The 18,383-nt window shown below is 37.9% G+C and overlaps 1 protein-coding gene across 8 annotated transcripts in view; it reads left to right on the top strand.

Annotated features, from left to right (window-relative positions):
* AUTS2 (activator of transcription and developmental regulator AUTS2) overlaps positions 1-18,383 on the top strand; it is a 1,123,834-nt gene that overhangs the window by 499,132 nt on the left and 606,319 nt on the right. For all 8 annotated transcript variants that reach the window (XM_033426295.2, XM_049699567.1, XM_049699565.1 and 5 more), the window contains one exon: positions 12,296-12,331. In XM_033426295.2, the coding sequence (XP_033282186.2) occupies positions 12,296-12,331 (36 nt within the window). The remainder of the gene's footprint in view (positions 1-12,295; positions 12,332-18,383) is intronic.

Below are 18,383 nucleotides of genomic sequence, written 5' to 3'. Positions count from 1 at the left end.
TGTTTTCCATAGCAGCTGCACAAATTTACATTCCCACCAGTAGTGCACAGTGCTTCCCTTTTCTCCACATTCTCACCAACACTTCTTTCTTGTCTTTTTGAGAATAGCCATTCTGACAAGTATGAGGTGGTATCTCATTGTGGTTTTGATTTGCATGTCCCTGATGATTAGTGAGGTTAAGCATCTTTCATGTGCCTGTTGGCCATCTGTACGTCTTCTTTGGGAAATGTCTATTTAGGTCCTCTGCCTATTTTTTAATCAGGTTGGTAATTGTTTTGATATTGAGTTATATGAGTTCTTTATACATTTTGGATACCAGTCCCTTATCAGATACATCATTTGCAAATATCTTCTCCCATTCAGTAGGTTACCTTTTTGTTTTGTTGATAGTTTCCTTCACTGTGCAAAAAGCTTTTTAGTTTGATGTAGTCCCATTTGTTTATTTTTGCTCTTTTTTGTTGCCCTTGCCTGAGGAGGTATGTCCAAAAAAAAAAAAAAAAATGCTAAGACTAATGTCAAAGAGATTACCACCTGTGTTTTCTTCTAGGAATGTTATGGTTTCAGGTGTTATATTTAAGTTTTTAATCCATTCTGAGTTTCTTTTGCATGTTGCTGTCCCGTTTTCCTAACACTATTTATTAAAGAAACTGTCTTTCCCCTATCATATATTCTTGCCTCCTTTGTCATATATTAATTGACCATATGAGTATGGATTTATTTCTGGAATCTCTGTTCCATTGACCCATGTGTCTGTTTTTGTGCTAGTACCATACTGTGTTGATTACTGTAGCTTTGTAGTATACTTTCAAGTCTGGGGGCATGATACCTTCAGCTTTGTTTTTCTTTCTCAGTATAGGCATATAGACCAATAGAATAGAATTGAGAGTTCATAAATAAAACCATGTATCTATGGCCAAGTAATTTTTGTTGTTGTTGTTGTTTGTGGTATGTGGGCCTCTCACTGTTGTGGCCTCTTCCGCTACGGAGCACAGGCTCCGGACGCGTAGACTCAGTGGCCATGGCTCACGGGCCCAGCCGCTCCGCGGCATGTGGGATCCTCCCGGACCGGGGCACGAACCCATGTCCCCTGCATCGGCAAGCAGACTCTCAACCACTGCGCCACCAGGGAAGCCCTGGCCAAGTAATTTTTGACACAAGTTTTACATCCATTCAATTAGGAAAGAATTTTCTCTTCAACAGGTGGTACTGGGACAACTGGTTTTTCCCATGCAAAAGAATGAAGTTGGGCCCCTACATCACACCATGTACAAAAATTAACTCAAAATGAATAAATGACCTAAGTATAAGAGCTAAAGCCATAGAATTCGTAGAAGAAAACATGTGGGCAAATCTTCATGACCTTGAATTTGGCAGTGGATTTTTAGATGTGACATCAAAAGCACAAGCAACAAAAGAGAAAATACATACGTTGGACTTCATCAAAATTAAATACTTTTGTGCATCAATGGGCATTATCAAGAAAGTGAAAAGAAAAGCTACAGAATGGGAGAAAAATATTTGAAAATCATATAACTGATAAGTGTTTAATATCCAGAATATGTAAAAGCTCCTAAACTCAAGAACAAAACGATAAACAACAGAATTCAAAAATGGGCAAAGGGCTTGAATTGACATTTATGCAAAGAAGATATACAAATGACCAATAAGCGCATGAAACATGCTCATCATTATAGTCCTTAGGGAAATGCAAACCAAACCCATAATGAGATACCACTTCACAGCTACTAGGATAGTTATAATTTTAAAGAATGGAAAATAACAAGTTGGCATGAATATAGAGAAATTGAAACTCTAGTACATGCTGGTGGGAATGTAAAATGTTGCAGCCACTGTGGAAAACAGCTTGGCAGTTCCTCAGAAAGCTAAACAGAGAATTACCATACACCTCACCAATTCCAATTTTAGGTATATACCCAAACACCAGGTACTTAAAGAGATACTTATATGCCAGTTTTCATTGTAGTATCATTTATAATAACCAAAAAATAGAAACATCCCAAGTGTCCATCAGCAGGTGAATGGATGAACAAAAAGTGGCATATATGGACACTAGAATATTAGCCATAAAAAGGAATTAAGTTCAAACCTTGAAAACATTATGCTAAGTGAAATAATCTAGACATTAAAGGATAAATATTGCCTGATTCCACTTACATGAGGTATCGAGACTATATCAAGAATATGCAAATTCCTAGAGACAGAAAGTAGAAAGGGAGTTACCAGGGACTAGTGGTAGGGGTGGGGGACTGTGAGAGATGGGAGTTATTGTTTAATCGTAACAGAATTTTTGTTTGTGATGATGAAATAGTCTTGGAAATAGTTTTGATGATTGCATAGCATTGTGAATGTAATTAATGCCACTGAATTGTATACTTAAAAATGGTTAAAATGTTAACTTTATTGTATATATATATTTATTTTACCATAATAAAAAATTTGAAAAATATTAGGGCTGTAACAATCTTGCCAATCTCGTGTCAAGCCAATCTGTGATCTACTTTGAGTTTATATTGCTTATCATTAAAATTCATATTTCTTGCAACACTATTAAAAGATTAAAGGAGGAGAAATGACACACATTAAAAAAAGGAAAGGAAGAAAAAGAAGTAGTTGGCTTTTAGTGAGGTGTTTCAAAATCTCCAGTCACTATTTCCTGCACGTGAGCAGTTGTGAGGTTGCAGAGTCTTACCTCAGGGCCAATGCAATCTAAAATCTTCTGAGATGAAAGCCTTTGACAAGTCAAGCCACAAAACGACTCTTTTGGATATCAGAGATATCCACACAATATTTTAAAGAATAAAGATGCTTCCATTTTTTCTTAAAAGAGAATTAGTAATTAATTACTTTAATGACTATCAGAAAATGAGGAGGTGGAATTTGTTAAAATATCTCCATGTCTCTCATCACCATGCTTGTGCTTTCATTACTTTCTTGAATATATGGAAAATAGTTATTATTAACCATTTTAATGCCCTTAATCTACTAATTGTGTCATTTCTGAGTCTGTTTCTATTGATTGGTTTTTCTCCTTATGGATTGTATTTTTCTGGCTTTTTTGCATGCCTGACACTTTTTTTGGGGGGATGCCAAATATTGTGAAGTTTTTTTTGTTGAGTGCTGGGTATTTTGGGTTTCCATAAATATTCTTAAGCTTTATTCTGGGCTACTATTATGCCACTTGGAAATAATATTTTGATTTTTTTCTGAGCCTAAAGCTCATTTTTCCCCAGTACTGAATACTCTGCCTAATTCCTGATGTGTTACGAGGTTTCTCCACTCTGGCTGGTGGGAATACCAGTTGTTCCCTGCCCTCTGTGACTGTGGCATTCGTTCTACCTGCTCCTTTTCAGTGGTCATTTCCCTTGCCATGGGTACTTTTTACCCACAGATGTGCTGATATGGACTCAGGTGAAGATGAGAGGGAAGCCTTCTGAGCCTCTCTTTTCTCCCATCCTCTGCTTTGCAAATTACAGCTGACTTGGCTTCCTCTTACTATCAACTCTGTCTTCTCAACTTAGGGATGCTTCTGGGATCCACCTGGGTTACCCCCAACCACCCGACTATGGCATGAAAACTCTCTTCAGACAGCAAGCTGGGGCAACTGTAAAATTTATTTCATTTGCTTTCTGTCTCTCTAAGATCACAGCACTGCCTATTGCCCAACTTCTAAAAAACCTTTTTTTCCCACACATTTTGTCTAGTTTTTTAGTTGCTTAAGGTGTTAGACTGAATTTGATCCCTGTTAGTCCAGGTTGCCCACTCTGGATTTTCAGCTGAGATAAAACTCCCTTTAAGTCTTCCACTCACTTTAGTGATATTTTTAGGAGCTGTGGCAGTTAAGACTTACTCTCAAGTGCAGCTAATCAAGATTACTGTATTATTCCAGCTTTTTTTTTTTTTTTTTTTAAACTGGACAGGCAAAAAGAGTAAGAATGAAGAATTCCAGTGTGGCTGGAGAATTTGACTCATGGGTGAAGCTTAAAACCAAATGTGCTTGGTTTTTCTAAATTACATATCCCCAAACGACATTGCCAGGGGGGAATAATAGTTTACGAGGACTCTCACATTGGTCAAGGAGACATAGTAACTTGTTTAGATTAGTCACTAAGGAAAAAGTTAAGGGAAATAATTGAATATATAAATATTCATAGTGAGTTATTCAAGGGGGAAAATATTGCTTCTGACTTATACAGAATTTTGTAAGTGAGGAAGTTTTCAAAACTCAGGGCCTAAACTTAGTAAATAAAAGCCTCAAATTTTGAAGTGATCATAGGCCTTCATTACAAACACACCAAGTTTTAACAGCTATTTTGCTATTTATTATCCATGTGACCTTGAGCAAAAAACTTGATCTTTCCAAGCCTTCGTTTCTTTACCTGTGAAATGGGGGTCGTTTCATCTACCTTGTTAGGTTTCTTTTAAAAGATTACCTGGTACTGTGTGTTTGAATCACGTAACCGTTCTTGGCGTACCCAGTGTGCTCATAAGTATTTATTCCCTTTCTTTCTGCATCAGATTTACACCTACCCTAGGAGCCTTCTCTACCCTTTCTGATTTGAATTCCCTTGCAGTGGTCAATTCGACAAGACCTGCTTATCTCAATCATGACAAACACCGTTCTTACTCCCAAATAAAATGCTCATTATTCTATGTCTCCTTACCTATTTTTCTCAAACTTGAACTCCCTCTCTTATTTCCTTGCCTCCGTATTGGATCCCAGAGCTAGTATCTTCAAAATCGAGCCCTGTTCCTTCCTCTGTCTTACTTATCCTGTTTACTTCGTCACTCTGCTTTATTTACTGACTTTATTTCTGAAGAGGCCTTTGCCTATGATTATCCTCTCCTTGACATGACTGATGCTTCAGATGCCCTCATCATTTCTTACACAGATGATTCCTGTGGCCTCTCAGTGATGTAATCTGACGCATCTCTGTTTCCTTTGCCCTGTACTCGATAAAGCTTCCACAGTTGTTTATCTAAGAGTCAGAGCTCACTATTAAACTTTCTTCTTTAAGATCCTTTGCAGGCACGCTCCTGAGGTTACAAGCGGAGCCCTCCACTAGGACATATGAAGCTACCTCTTCATCCTCCCTCTCTCCCTCTACTTCCCAATGGTTTCTACCTATACTTGTTCCTTCTGGACCGCTCTTTTTTTTTTTTTTTTTTCTTAAATAATATAAACTTTCAAATTTTCCTATTTTTGTTTCTTTTGTCTCCTTCTTTTTTTTTTTCTCTTTTCCTTCTGCAGTTCCTATGTCACTTCCTCTAGCAAACTCTTCCTACCACCCTGTGGAAGTAAACATTTTTAATGCTTTATTCAGATAACTACCTGTATATGACTCTAGTGTCTCTCTCTGAAAGAATTTTACATCAGGATTTTAATTATGAAAAGGCAGACACATATTTCATACTTGTAAAACTTTCAAGATGTTGAAGGAATTGAAGCATTTCAGAAATTAGGTGAAAAGGGATTGAATTCTAGTAAGTATTGTGCTGCACAGTTCTCTAATATTATTTTTCTGTAGCTCTTTAGTCCATTTAGTATCACAGTTGAGGCGTTTCTTCTGCTGCTTCTTGAGACATTCCTTCTACCTCGAATCTCCCAAGTTTGCGGGGGTTTATTGATTTATCTATGCCACTGTGCCATTATCCACCCATCTATGCAGGCATCTTTCCTAGCCTCCTTTTTCTCACCTAACACCCAAACATTTATTGTTAGGTTTACTAGTTACTGTTAAGAAAGAAGTAGACAAAGGACATACCATCAATGAACTTCCCTTTATTTAAGAAGAAAATCTAATCCAGACCTGTGACAGACTCTTGATATTCTGTTTCTCCTTTCTTTTCTTTTTCTGTTTTTTCCATATTTTCATTTTCCCTACCAGTTTGTTTATGCCTTTTTCCTTTTCTGTATCATGTTTTTATGTGTTTTCCTGGATAGTCAGTGTTTTGATTGTCCAGAAATATTTATCAAATACCTTTTAAGTGTCAGGTATCGTTCTGGGCACTTGAGATTGAATGGTGAACAAGACGAAGCCTCTGCCCTCGTGAAGCTTCTATTCTATTGAAGGAGGCAAGTAGAAAATCTGTGAGCAAATGATAACATTGTTTTTGATGCGTAATACATTTTGTGAAGTAAACTAAACAGTAGTGGGGGGTGGCAGGGTGTGTGCTGCCACTTTAACTGGAGTGATTGGATTAGTCCTTTTTTTTTTTTTAATATTTATTTATTTATATGGTTGCACCGGGTCTTAGTTGTGGCTCACGGGCTCTTTAGTTGCGGCACGCAAACTCTTAGTTGCGGCACGCAAACTCTTAGTTGCGGCATGCGTGTGGGATCTAGTTCCTTGACCAAGGATTGAATCTGGGCCCTCTGCATTGGGAGCGCAGACTCTTATCCACTGTGCCACCAGGGAAGTCCCTGGATTAGTCCTTTCTGTTTTGGTGATTTTTGAACTGAAGTCTGAATGATGAAAGGAAGGAAGAACATCTAGGCAACAGGAATGACAGGGTCATGACCCTGAGTCAGGACATATTTAAGGGGAAGAAAAAAGGCCAGTGTGGCTAGAGCAGAGTGAATGAACACAGGGGCTGGTCACATAATATCTTCTAGCTCATGGTAAGCAGGCTAAGTACTGTATTAGTTTCCTGGGCGGCTGTAATGCATGACCACAAGCCAGGGAGCTTAAAACAACAGAAATCTATTATCTCGTAGTTTGTAAGGCTAGAAGTCCAACATTAAGGTGTCAGCAGGGCCATGATTTCTCTGAAGTCTCCAGAAAGGAGTCTTTCCTGTCTTCTCCCAGCTTCTGATGGCTTCTCACAATCATTGGTGTTCCTTGGCTTATAATGACATCACTTCGATGTGTGCTTCTCTTCAAATGGGCTTCTACTCTATTTGTAGCTCTTCATGTCTTCTCTTCTTATAAGGAGAACAGTCATTGGACTTAGGGCCCACCTTAATCCAGTATGACCTCAACTTAATTACATCTGCAAAGTCCCTATTTCCAAACAAGGTCATATCAGTCAGGGTTCTCAAGAGAAACAGAGCCAAAAGGATGTATAGACATATACAGTTATGGAGGCTGACAAGTCTCAAAATGTGTAGTCAGCAAGCTGGACTCCTGGGAGAGCTGATGGTTAGATCCAGTCTGAGCGCAAAAGTCTGAACAAACCCTAAAGACGAGAAGGATTGACACCCAGGAAAAGTCTGTGTTTCAGTTTGAGTCTAAAAGCAGGAAAAAACTGTTGTCCCAGCTTGAAGGCTGAGACAGACAGAGGAATTCCCTCTTCTTCTGAGTATGGTCATCCCTTTTGTCCTATTAAACTGACTGGATGAGGCCCACCCTAGGGAGGGCTTTACTCAGCCTGTTGATTTAAATGTTAAACTCATCCCAAAACACCCTCATGGTAACACCCAGAATAATGTTTGAGCAACTATCTGGGTACCCAGTGGCCTAGCCAAGCTGACGCATAAAATTAACCCTCACAATCACATTTTGAGGTTCCAAGCAGGCCCTATAATTTTAGGGGAACACTATTTAACCCACTATATAGGTTAGTATTTAAAAAGCCTCTCAAAGATGTTAGAAGGAATTGTTAACAATTTTTCCTTTACAATGTTTACTTTTCCTTTTATATGAAGAAATGCAGGTAAACGTGAACACAAGGGTGAAATTAGGGAAAGGAGTTGGAAGGCTGTTGAATATAGATGAGAGCTGATAACAGTTGGAGATGGGCTATAACAGAGGGTTGAAAATTGAATTTGGAAGTGACCATTTCCACACCTGATGCTTTTTTCAAGTTGTGCCCCCATTTTTACTCCCACTAGTAGCTCATTTCTCCATTTAAATATAGTTTGCATCTTTGTAAGTTATTAGTAATCTTACCTCCAAGGCACATTTCTTAGGATTAAGATTTTAGGTTCTTTAAATTGTCATTGCTTTCTAAACCACTACAGAAAGTAATCGAGCTTGTCTTGTGACCTTTGTAAGAAACATAGTTGGCCAAGTGATTCTTAGCATGATCCTTCTGCTTTTTACTCCCAAGAGAGAAAAGCATAACATGGAGGTGGGTAGGCAGGGATGTCAGACACAAATGATGATTTGGAAGAATTTTAAATTATTCTATTTAAATTAGCCCTAGGGTCAGAGCATGCATTTTCCTCTCGGGGTGGAATGCACATCTGTCCCATACTTAGGGAGCCTTAATAGTAGCCATGGCCTCTTTGTGTAGATCTCTGATGAATGGAGTACATCTATTTTGGATGGATAATCGATTTGTGAAATCCCTTGTTGTAGGTAAGCTGTTAAAACAGAAATGTTAACTTCATGAGTTTAATGCATAGCTTCAATGATGACTCAATGACAGAGATGGATAGAGAGTCAGGTGGGGGGCAGTGAGAAGAGTAGAATGAGCATTTAATGAATATCCACTTGCAGACTTGAATGTTAGCAGCAACATTCTCCTTCCTGGAAAATGTCTTTCAACTGTGCATCCCATTACTATTCCTGCAGCCCACGTAGCTTGGAGATTGAGGCAGAGTGTGTTTGTAAGAAAGCTCTCCTTTGCCATGTAATAGACTGAGGTGGGTAATTTGCAGAGATTGCTGGAGCAGTGGTCAAATCTGAAAAAAACAAAACAAAACAAACCCAGAATGAAAAGACCATGTTAAACAGGAGCTAGCTTATAATGAGCCCGGAAATCACATATCACATAGCCAGCTGGCTGGAATTTCTTCATGTTCTTGTCTTCTCATGTAAACTGCTAAATACATTCTCATACTCTATTTTCTCAGTCTCTCTATACCTCTCATTTCTACCTAATGCATTGAAAATATGAATGAATTGGCAACTCTACCACTTGAAGAAATAAGAATGAAGCCTTTTTCATTATTCAGCATAGTTGCCTAAACATGTGGGCATATGGTATTATTTCAAATGCTTTTGAATCCAAGGATGCTTTTATTTATTGCATTTAAAAAAAAATCTCCTTTTAGTTTTTCAGCCCTCATTTTGACTCGTAGCCTTTTTTAGATTCTATGGCCACTTTTGCTATATAGTTTGGACAGAGTATGCCTTCTCTCTCCAAGCAAGAAAAATGGAAGACCCTTCCTCTCATTATAAATTGGGGAAACACAGAAAGTTAAAATCAGCTTGATTCCATGAAATGGTTCAGTGGTCAGGGCATCACCACCTGTCTGCTTTCCTAAGCCTTTACCTCTTGGTATCTGTCTCTTCTTCTATAACATGAGAAAACAGTAACAATCCCTAGATGCACATCTGTAAGCAAATAGCTAACATAATACATTTCTAACAATAAAAAAGCTGTTTTAAAATATTTAATTCTTGTAGCATAATCTGTTGTTGCCCATGGTTTAAGGTGTTCATGGATTTTGTGACTCGGAAAAATGTTAAAGCTATCAAATATTGCCAGCTATATTTAGATACAGACTTAGATTAGGTATATATGACCGAGGCTCTTCTGGGCCTTTTGGATAGCAAGGCCTCAAGGATGTGATATGTGTCCTGAGCTATCAGTGAAACCCTGACTTCTGCCTGTTGCTGGTCTCAGAACTTCTGTTATACCTTTGTGTATGAGGGTGGAGGTCCTGCTGGTGACCAGGAATAGTGTCCCACTAAATACAGGGCCATAGCAGATTCTTGGGCTTATAGAACTGGACAAGGAGAAATCTCTTTATTTCAGAGATATTTCTGTTCAAATTCTCCAGCGATGATTAAAGGGAGTTGGCAACTGACCAAGAAAAATGTGCTGGGGAAGAGAGTTAGAGGGAAGGAAATGTCAATGCCATGGACATTTGGCAAAGTAGATTAGAAGGGTTTTTCCACGAAGTTTTCTGCCAGGTCCAGAAATTGTAACTTAATGCCACAAATCTTTTTCTATTTAAAAAAAAAAAAGGTGAGTCCAGTGGGTTGGTAAATGTGGGTAGCCTTTGACTCTAAGGTTCTTTATGCTTTCTAGCAAATGCTGAAACTCCAGCAGACCTTTAATGTACACGAGGATCTAGTGTCTGTGTTCCTTCATGTGTGTGTCTGTGTTCGTGCATGTGTGTGTGTGTGTGGGGGGTGTTATAAGGCAGGGTGCTTAAATGCTTTGTTGCATTATGTTAATTCCTCGGCAGTGCAATCAAATTCATGTCGTAATTAAAGCTGTCAGTTGGAAGGCAAGCCAATCGCCACGAAAACACAGCATAACAAATGAAGTGAAATGATTCTGCGTGTAGCTATACAATGCTTCGCCAGGCATGAAATTAAATAAGTAATTTGATGTTGACATCAGAAATTGAAATGATACCCACTGTTCCCTCATTCAGTCAGACCTGCATAAACAATAGGCAGAACAAATATGCGCAACAAAGCCATCCTCTCCACCCAGCTCCCTGAGTAATGTACAATATATATGCAAAATGAGTAGAACAGAGCTTCCCGAGACCAGAAGGATGTCATTTTCTTTGGTATACAATAAGATGATACGTATGTGGGGGTGGGGAGGTGGGTTTGAAGAGGCCCTTCTGCTTCTTGGATAAAATGCATTTGCAGAAAGGGGGAAAAATACCAAAATTAACAAATCCCATGCTCTCTCTCCGAGAAATTCACCCTAAAGTGAATTTACCTCCCTGGGGCATGACTCCAGGCTAGTGGAGATCTAACTTGGCTTTTGCCTTCCTCTGTTCCACGGAGGGTTGTAGGTGCCGAAAACAGGTGATGCTGTCACATGGCTAATCACTGCTGAGAAGCTGTCTCCATGACTACTGTGCATATCCCTACATACTGTTTACGGGATCAAGAATGAAACAGGATTTCTGAAAATCAAGTCCAGTGTACAGGATCACACATCAGCGTTCTTTATTCCCCTGAGCCTGTCTGGAGCACTGAGGGGAAGAAAGTTTTGCTTTGGGAGCTGCATTTAGGAGCTGACTGTCCTTGTTTGATGCGGATGCTGTTTGTACTTACAGCACTATTATTTCCTTCTCAAAGCCAGTGTAAAATTAAGAATCACATCTACCGTATTTTTGGAGGTATTAAATTCACCTGAGCCCCACTCCCATACAATCCATTCATTCATTCATTTATTTATACATTAATTCAACAAATACTTATTAACTGCATCCTGTGTGCAAGGCATTGAGCTAAGCTCTGGGGAAGCCATGATGAGTCAAGCAGATGGTCCCTGCTACCTGTGGTTTGCAGAGTAGGGACAGGACATTTCGGTGGAACAGTTAGAGGTTACCTAAGTAACTGGTGCATCACCGTGGAAGTCCGGTCCCTCCATGGAATGTGTAACAGCCGACCCAAGCTAGGCAGGGAGAGGCCTTGCTGGTGCAAGGATGCTTAGCTGAGACCTGAGGGCTGCCTCAGTGCTCGTGTTCTTTTTGTTTCAAACTTATTTGGGGCCTCTCTTGTTCATAAAGAGGACACTAAAAATTAAAGAATTTGTAATGAGAGATTTTAGGAAAAAATAAACAAACATACAAAAACAGACAAGTTTAAAGCACAAACCAAGTTCTTTTTGGGGGGTCTCTTTCCCCTAAGAAGTGATACCGCACGTACCTTCCAGCATCACTGTTCTTTAGTTCCCTGTGTGTGAGAACTATGGAACCCTAAATTGATAATTTTTGTTACTAAAACCTTTAGAAAAATGGTGCTTTTCACTACTTCCCTTTACCCACACATTCTTTGCATTTTAGTCTACTAATTATGTTTACAAAATGTCTCATTTTTGAAAAGAACTCTGTGTGTACTAACTGGTGCCTTGAGGGGATAAACTGGCAAGTAGGTCACACACTGGAAAAGTCATCCAAACCCACTGGGCTTTTTATTTTCAAGTCAGTCTGGGCTTTTTCCTCTTGCCTGCCCCTTTGCGGCCACAAAACTGAGTAGCTTGAGACCAGGGCATTGAATGTCAGCAAGTCAGGGAGGGAGGCTGATGCGTGTCTGTTTAGTCTCAGTGCAGGGCGAAATGCCATCATTAATTCATTACCCAGCTGCCTGTCAAATAAATTGGCAATTACAGCCACCGCAGAATCTTGGAATTCAGTAAATAGCACGTTAGCATCTCTGAGTTGCTGAGAGATGTAAAGGGGAAAATTAAGCAACACGGTGTTTGTATCAGTAGCAGATGACAAGGGGCCGCGTATACAGGCAATGTGGTGTAGTGATGAAAAGCCTGCGAAGGACTGGTAATGAGCTGTGTGGATTGGAATGTGTTAAAAACCATTGCTGATTTTCCACTTTGTCTTTATGCTTTCTTGCAGAGTTCAGCTCCTTCCAGCTTGGGAACAGGCTACTTCGTAAGTTTATCTCAACTTCCACATGTGTGCCTCGTATTGGCATTGATTTACTTGTATAATGTATGCTCATTAGGATGTGAAAAAAATCCAAGAAATTCCCTCTCAGTCCTAAAGAGCAGACTGATGTCCATCCTTTTACTAAGAGTTGTTTCACTTTTAAAATACATAACCTGCTGGGCTCTAGGGATCACAAGTCAGTCTGTGATGTGGGCCTGGTTCCCAGTACCCAGAACATTTGCTCCTTACCTGGCAGTGTACGGGGGATACAGGGAAACGTGACTGCCTCATGCCACCTTTCCTACAAAATGGTGTTTTTAGTGAGAAGTGTCGTGTGGTGGACAGAGTTCAATTTATGCATTGAGGTGTATATTCATTTTAAGATCTCTTGAAGAACTTCCCCACATATACGATGAATTGCCACTTTTTAATTTTGATGAGAGGTGGTGTTTTAATGGATGTTTTCCCTCACAGTCTGAGTAGGTGGCCTTCAGATTATTTTTTCTTCAATCATTAAACTCCTCATTTTATCAAATATAGATGTATTATTTCATTTCAAGACCTTATTTCTGTCCTTTGAGAAGGGTGTGGATGGTGACATACCTCAGGGCTTATCACAATATTTCTCATTTATAAAGAAATTGTCACTTCATTTCTTTTATCTGTAGCTAAATTACCCTTCTTGGATTCAATAATACTTTTCAAGATATAAATAAAAGAGAATTACAAATAGACATTATTTACACAACAGGATAACATGCCAGTGTAGACATTTGTTGTAGTATTTAAAGGAATTTAAGGAATTTAAAGGAATATGATTTATGTTCCAAATGACAAACACTGATACTCTAATATCTACTCAGCATTTTCTGAGAAAATAATGAAATCATGAAAATGAAGTGGAAAATAATTACTGATTCAGTTTCATTGCCTTTAAATTTCTTCCCTCTAAAATGCTAATTACTCTGGTTTTCTTCTGCCCATTTGTCTCCATACATTTATGTTAAATTCATGAAAACAAGCATCATTTCATTGAATAATAAGTCTTTTCCAAGCTTGGAAGAAGTGGCATTTTCTAAATGTTGATTTTTTTTTTTTTATCTTAATCTATGATATGAGGAGAAAAAGGGTAAAGTTTTTTTTGGTACCTGCTTAATACAGTCAGCACACATCATTACTCCTTATTATGGTTGAATATTCATGCTTACAGAAACAAGCAGGGTGCTGAAACAGGATCCTGCTTCAGCAGTTGAAATAACAGAAGTATTCCCATCTGCCATCTCTTCACACCAGGCTGGATGTGGGTTGAGATGTTGGAAGTAAAATCTGGAGACTGCCAATGTTTATTCTCTATCCAAAAGCTAAATTCCCCCTCTTTGATTTCTTCAGCAGAAGAAGGCCAATGCCACTGACTCAGCCTTTGATCACTTCTAGACTGAACATTCTAATATATATATTTTTAACTGTCCGTGTGAGCACTCTGAAAGAAGAAAGTCACCTCTAGAAGCACTGAGAATTTTATTATGCTTTTGGTCACTTATTTTTCTCTCTAATTCCAGGAATGTTTATTTTAATTCTCTAATGATAGGTTCCTGTGAATAAAGAGTCTTTGCAATTATGAATCTCAAATAAATTTTACACTTACACAATTTTGGATGAGTATAAAAGCTTTTTTCTTATTTTGGAAAAATTATCCTTAATATTACTTTGCTTATATATAAAAAATCTGTAGTATTATTAGCTTACATGAAGAAGATACATACCAGATGTATGTTCAGCTCTCAACTATGACAAAAATGCTCTACTTAGAATGTGTTTCCAATAGTGAGATTATTATGTTATCAAAGTGCAAAATCCACTGATATTATTGCCAAGTCCTCATCAAAAAGTGTCTTCTCTTTCAATTTTCGTATCAACAATATCACATGTAATACTTAATTTCAGGTACTAACTTCAGCATTGGTGAGTTTCACACTTATAAGTGGAAAATAGTATATTCACAACTTTTAGTAGTTTCAGGCCAACATATTCTTTGCAGTGTGTTTTATGATCTATGATGTCATAACAACCTTTACTTAAGTCTGTAATGAAGGTTCAACATCAGGTAAGTGGAATGGTGATATTTCGACTTTAATCCTCTTCAGCATCTCTTTGAAGTGGGGACGGAGGCAAATCACCTGCAGAGTCAAAGAGCTATTAATGCAATTGAACCATAATGTGAATTCTGGTATAAGAAAACTGAAGGTACTCACCTCTTGAGTTTAACAGCCTGGAACTGTTTTCTTAAATACTCTCCCTTGCCCCAACGTTACTCTAACTTCAGAATCTTCCTTCATTCAGACTGTATGCTCCTGTAGAGCTTTTAGTGAACTAAGGTAAAATGCTGATCATTGTGTGTGCTAATAAAATAGACGCCCACCTACCTATATGCACGTGCATGTGTATGTGTACACACACACACGTGTGTGTACCTTATCCACAGCCAGTATATTTTACTTTCTTTCCATTCTTTTCATTTATCAGTTGTGGTAAGTTAAAGGGTTTTAAGAAGAAACCTTTGTTTTTGATTTAGTTGTATTTGTTTATATCTCCTTGGTTTTGTGTTCCAAAGATGTCTGCTTAGGTCTGTCACTTTTCCAATCCATTTATAAGCTGAAGATTTGAGAAATGAGAACAGCAGCTAAAATCAGTATTTACATAAGCATATTGCAAAGAATTCTTAAAGTAGACAAAATAGAGAAGGATTGGAACAAACTTTTCACATTTTTGGGAGCTTTGAATAATGTGGGTGTTATATACACAGAGAGACACACATATATATTCATTACATACTCATGCCCAGCTCATATTCTAAATATAAATGGAAGTATAGACTAGTTGGAATCTATTTGCTTTTTTATTTTTTTGGCGAGAGTACCAAAACTTGCTGGAATGTGTAGGATTTTCTTTTTTTTTTTTTTTTTAAACATTGATGCAGTGAACACATTTTCTTTACTTTCTTCTTTTACATGTATTTGAAGTTTTATTATACATAGTATACAATTAAGAATTTAGAGACTGAATGATATGAAGACTACTGTGTGCCCTTGGGTGAATTATTTGATGTCTCTGAGTCTGTTTCCTCATCTTTATCTACCTAAGAGAGTTGTGATTATTAAATAAGATATTTAATGCACGCAAAACAGCTCTCATTAATAGGAAATAATATGTATTCTCTTTCGTTATTCCCACTGTAGTGTGTGATGGAATAAACTTGGCCTCATTAAGTGGTTGTGCGATGTTGTGGTGGTAGAGGATTACCACTAGAAATTCATGATAAAAAGTAAATGTTGTAATTTGTAACTGTAGGATAGGAATATTTTATTCCCATTACATTCTTCTCGTAGCTTTCTCTGGAGCCTAGGATTTTGTGTTTGGTCAGCTGTATCTCAGTTTACTCCGTATAGAAACATAAAACAAATATGGAATTCCTTCTCTGTGATCCTCTATGATCATGATGAGGTTGGAATGAAATATTCTGTAGGCTGTCCACATATTATGGTTGTTTAATTTGTCTATTAAAGTTATTTGTTGATTTTCTCCCTTAGACTTGAGGCATTTAAAGGCTGCTGATAGCTCTTGGGGTTGGACTGGGAGGTTAAGAAAGACCTGTTCAGCAGGTTCAAGTTTATGAGGTTGTGTCACATGCTTGCTGCTGGCTGTCACTAAAAAGCGGACGCCCCAGCCTACCCAAATGAGGTAACTGCAGGCAGTAGAGTGAGAAGACCAGTAAGAACATCTCCTAGTTGCCAGAGGTCTGGTGTGTCATCACAGGAAAGATCCGGAGTCCCTCTTTACAAGCACTGGACTCCATAAGCTGGTAGTTGGGAGCTACCATTGGTGCAGCAGTAAGTTACTTGTCAGGCTGAACTTGATCCCTGGTGTTGTTTTATTTAGGTGACAGGTCCTGCCTGCTTCTCTGGATAATTTTCAGCCTTCTTCCAGGTTTGAATTTAAGTGTCTTAGGCCCATAGTCTCAAAGAGCTTGGATCTTGCTTTTGTACACTCCAGTGATACAGAGCGTTTTCTTAATGGTTCTCAACTAATATTTTTCATCCTCCTCATTTGACTCACATCTAGTAATATACACTCTTTATCAAGGAAACCAACCCACTTCTACCTGGTGATTTAAAAAAACTACCACATTATATAATAAAGGGGAATTGTGTAGTGATGGGATTTGTGTTATTACTGTTTTCCTGTGCTGTAGAATTACTTAAGAAACAATGTTGATAGTGCTGGTAACAGGCAGTAGGTGCAAAATATTGACCTTGTGACTTTCCATTCAAAGTTATAAGGTCATAAAGGGATTAAATTCTTTGTCCTAGGCTTTTGACTGTATAAACCCTTAAAATATTTTTTTTTTCTGTAAGTTTATGACTCTCAAAACTGATTGGTGGTATTTTGTATAACCATAGTTGCTTCTTTTTAAAATCTCAGAGTGGACTTTATTGTTAGGTAAGAGTCAAATGAGTTTCTTTAAAAAGATCAAACTTTCAAAAAAATGTAATTGTTTATCTAATAGACTGAGCTTTTCTTTAAACAGACACTTTCGACATTTTGTCTTTCAGTAGGTATTAAGCACCTTCTCTGGCAGGCACTGTTCTAGGTGATGGGTTATAGAAGTAAAAAACTATGACCCCCTTCTCAGGGAATTTAGTCTTCCCTAAACCCAGATCCTTTCCTTTGTGATGCTTTTAAACATTTTGACACATTGTACTTAAATGAGAGGTTTGGGGCTGTACAGAGACCTAACATTCTTAGACTTTATAATGTTTCCATGGGTTTTAACTTAAAAGTGCAAATATATCAACCTGGCCTTGACTGCAACCCCACCCAAAGTCATCTTACTTCCCACCTGCCAGTACTTGCTAGTGATGCTGTGAGAGGGTTTTGTATCTCAAGTATTTATTCCTAACCTTTGAGTGCTTATATTTAAGGTAAATAACACTGAGTATTTTAAAGATGTCACTCAAATAAGACTCCAGCATTTATATTTATTAGTAATTAACTCTGAGTAAATGAATTATTGGCCATTACTTATTTACTGACAAGTTTCCATTTTAATGGAAATTTTTAAAATCTGAATTTCATCAGGCATCTCCAGTTATTATAGGGGACTTTTAGACCCATTGGTAAAAACTGAGTTGGAAAACAGCTCACAGATGGAGAATTCAATTGCTTTTAATTGTCAGGTATGTGTTAAGTATCTATTCTTAGTTCTCAAGATAAATAAGATGTAAGCTTGGCCCTCAAGTCTAGGTTATGTAGTTGAATTTGATACAGAGCAAATTGATCAGTCCTATGAGAAATGTAAGTAGAACACTTGGGGGTATATGTTAGGGTGAGTTAATTGTAGGAGGCATAAATTGTGCAGAACTTGATGGAGACTTATATTTTCAACAGATAAAGAAAAGGTGGAACAAAGTTTGAGGCAGAGGGAGCAATAGGGAGAAAAGCACAGGGAAAGGAGTTGGGCGGGTAGGAAGGAGACGGTTTACAGGGAGACCTGAACTTAGCTTAGCGAACTGGTAAAAATGAGTCATCAAACCAAGGATTGATGATTGTGATGCTTCTTTTACTTGGAATAGGAATCCCAGGAAAGAAGAGATTCTATTTCAGAAACATAATGAGTTTGGAAGTTAGCGTACATAGTTAAAAATTTAATTATCTTCAATGATAGTTTCAAGATGTGGCCAAAATAACAAGAGAACAAAACATTGCCACCCAAATTTAAATTTATATTGAAACAATAATATCCTGTAAGAACTTCAGTATGTCCTGAAAATTCAGTCGTATGCCTATCACAAAATGTCTTTGAGATGTGGTTGTTGATGTAATTTCCCTAAGTGGCCCCTAACAGTTACCCAGTGAATCACCTACGCACGTTTGAAACAGCCTCAGAGGTTCCCTGTATCCAAAGTGAGCACAACGTCACTAAAATGGTTAATTATGTAATATTTAATATAAGAATTTTACTGAATATTATTTTGATTATAATAATACAACAAAAACC

This window comes from Orcinus orca, chromosome 16 (genome assembly GCF_937001465.1).
Source record: "Orcinus orca chromosome 16, mOrcOrc1.1, whole genome shotgun sequence".
NCBI lineage: Eukaryota > Metazoa > Chordata > Mammalia > Artiodactyla > Delphinidae > Orcinus > Orcinus orca.
Note: the sequence above shows the minus strand (reverse complement) of the source record. Positions and strands in the feature narration are given on the sequence as shown.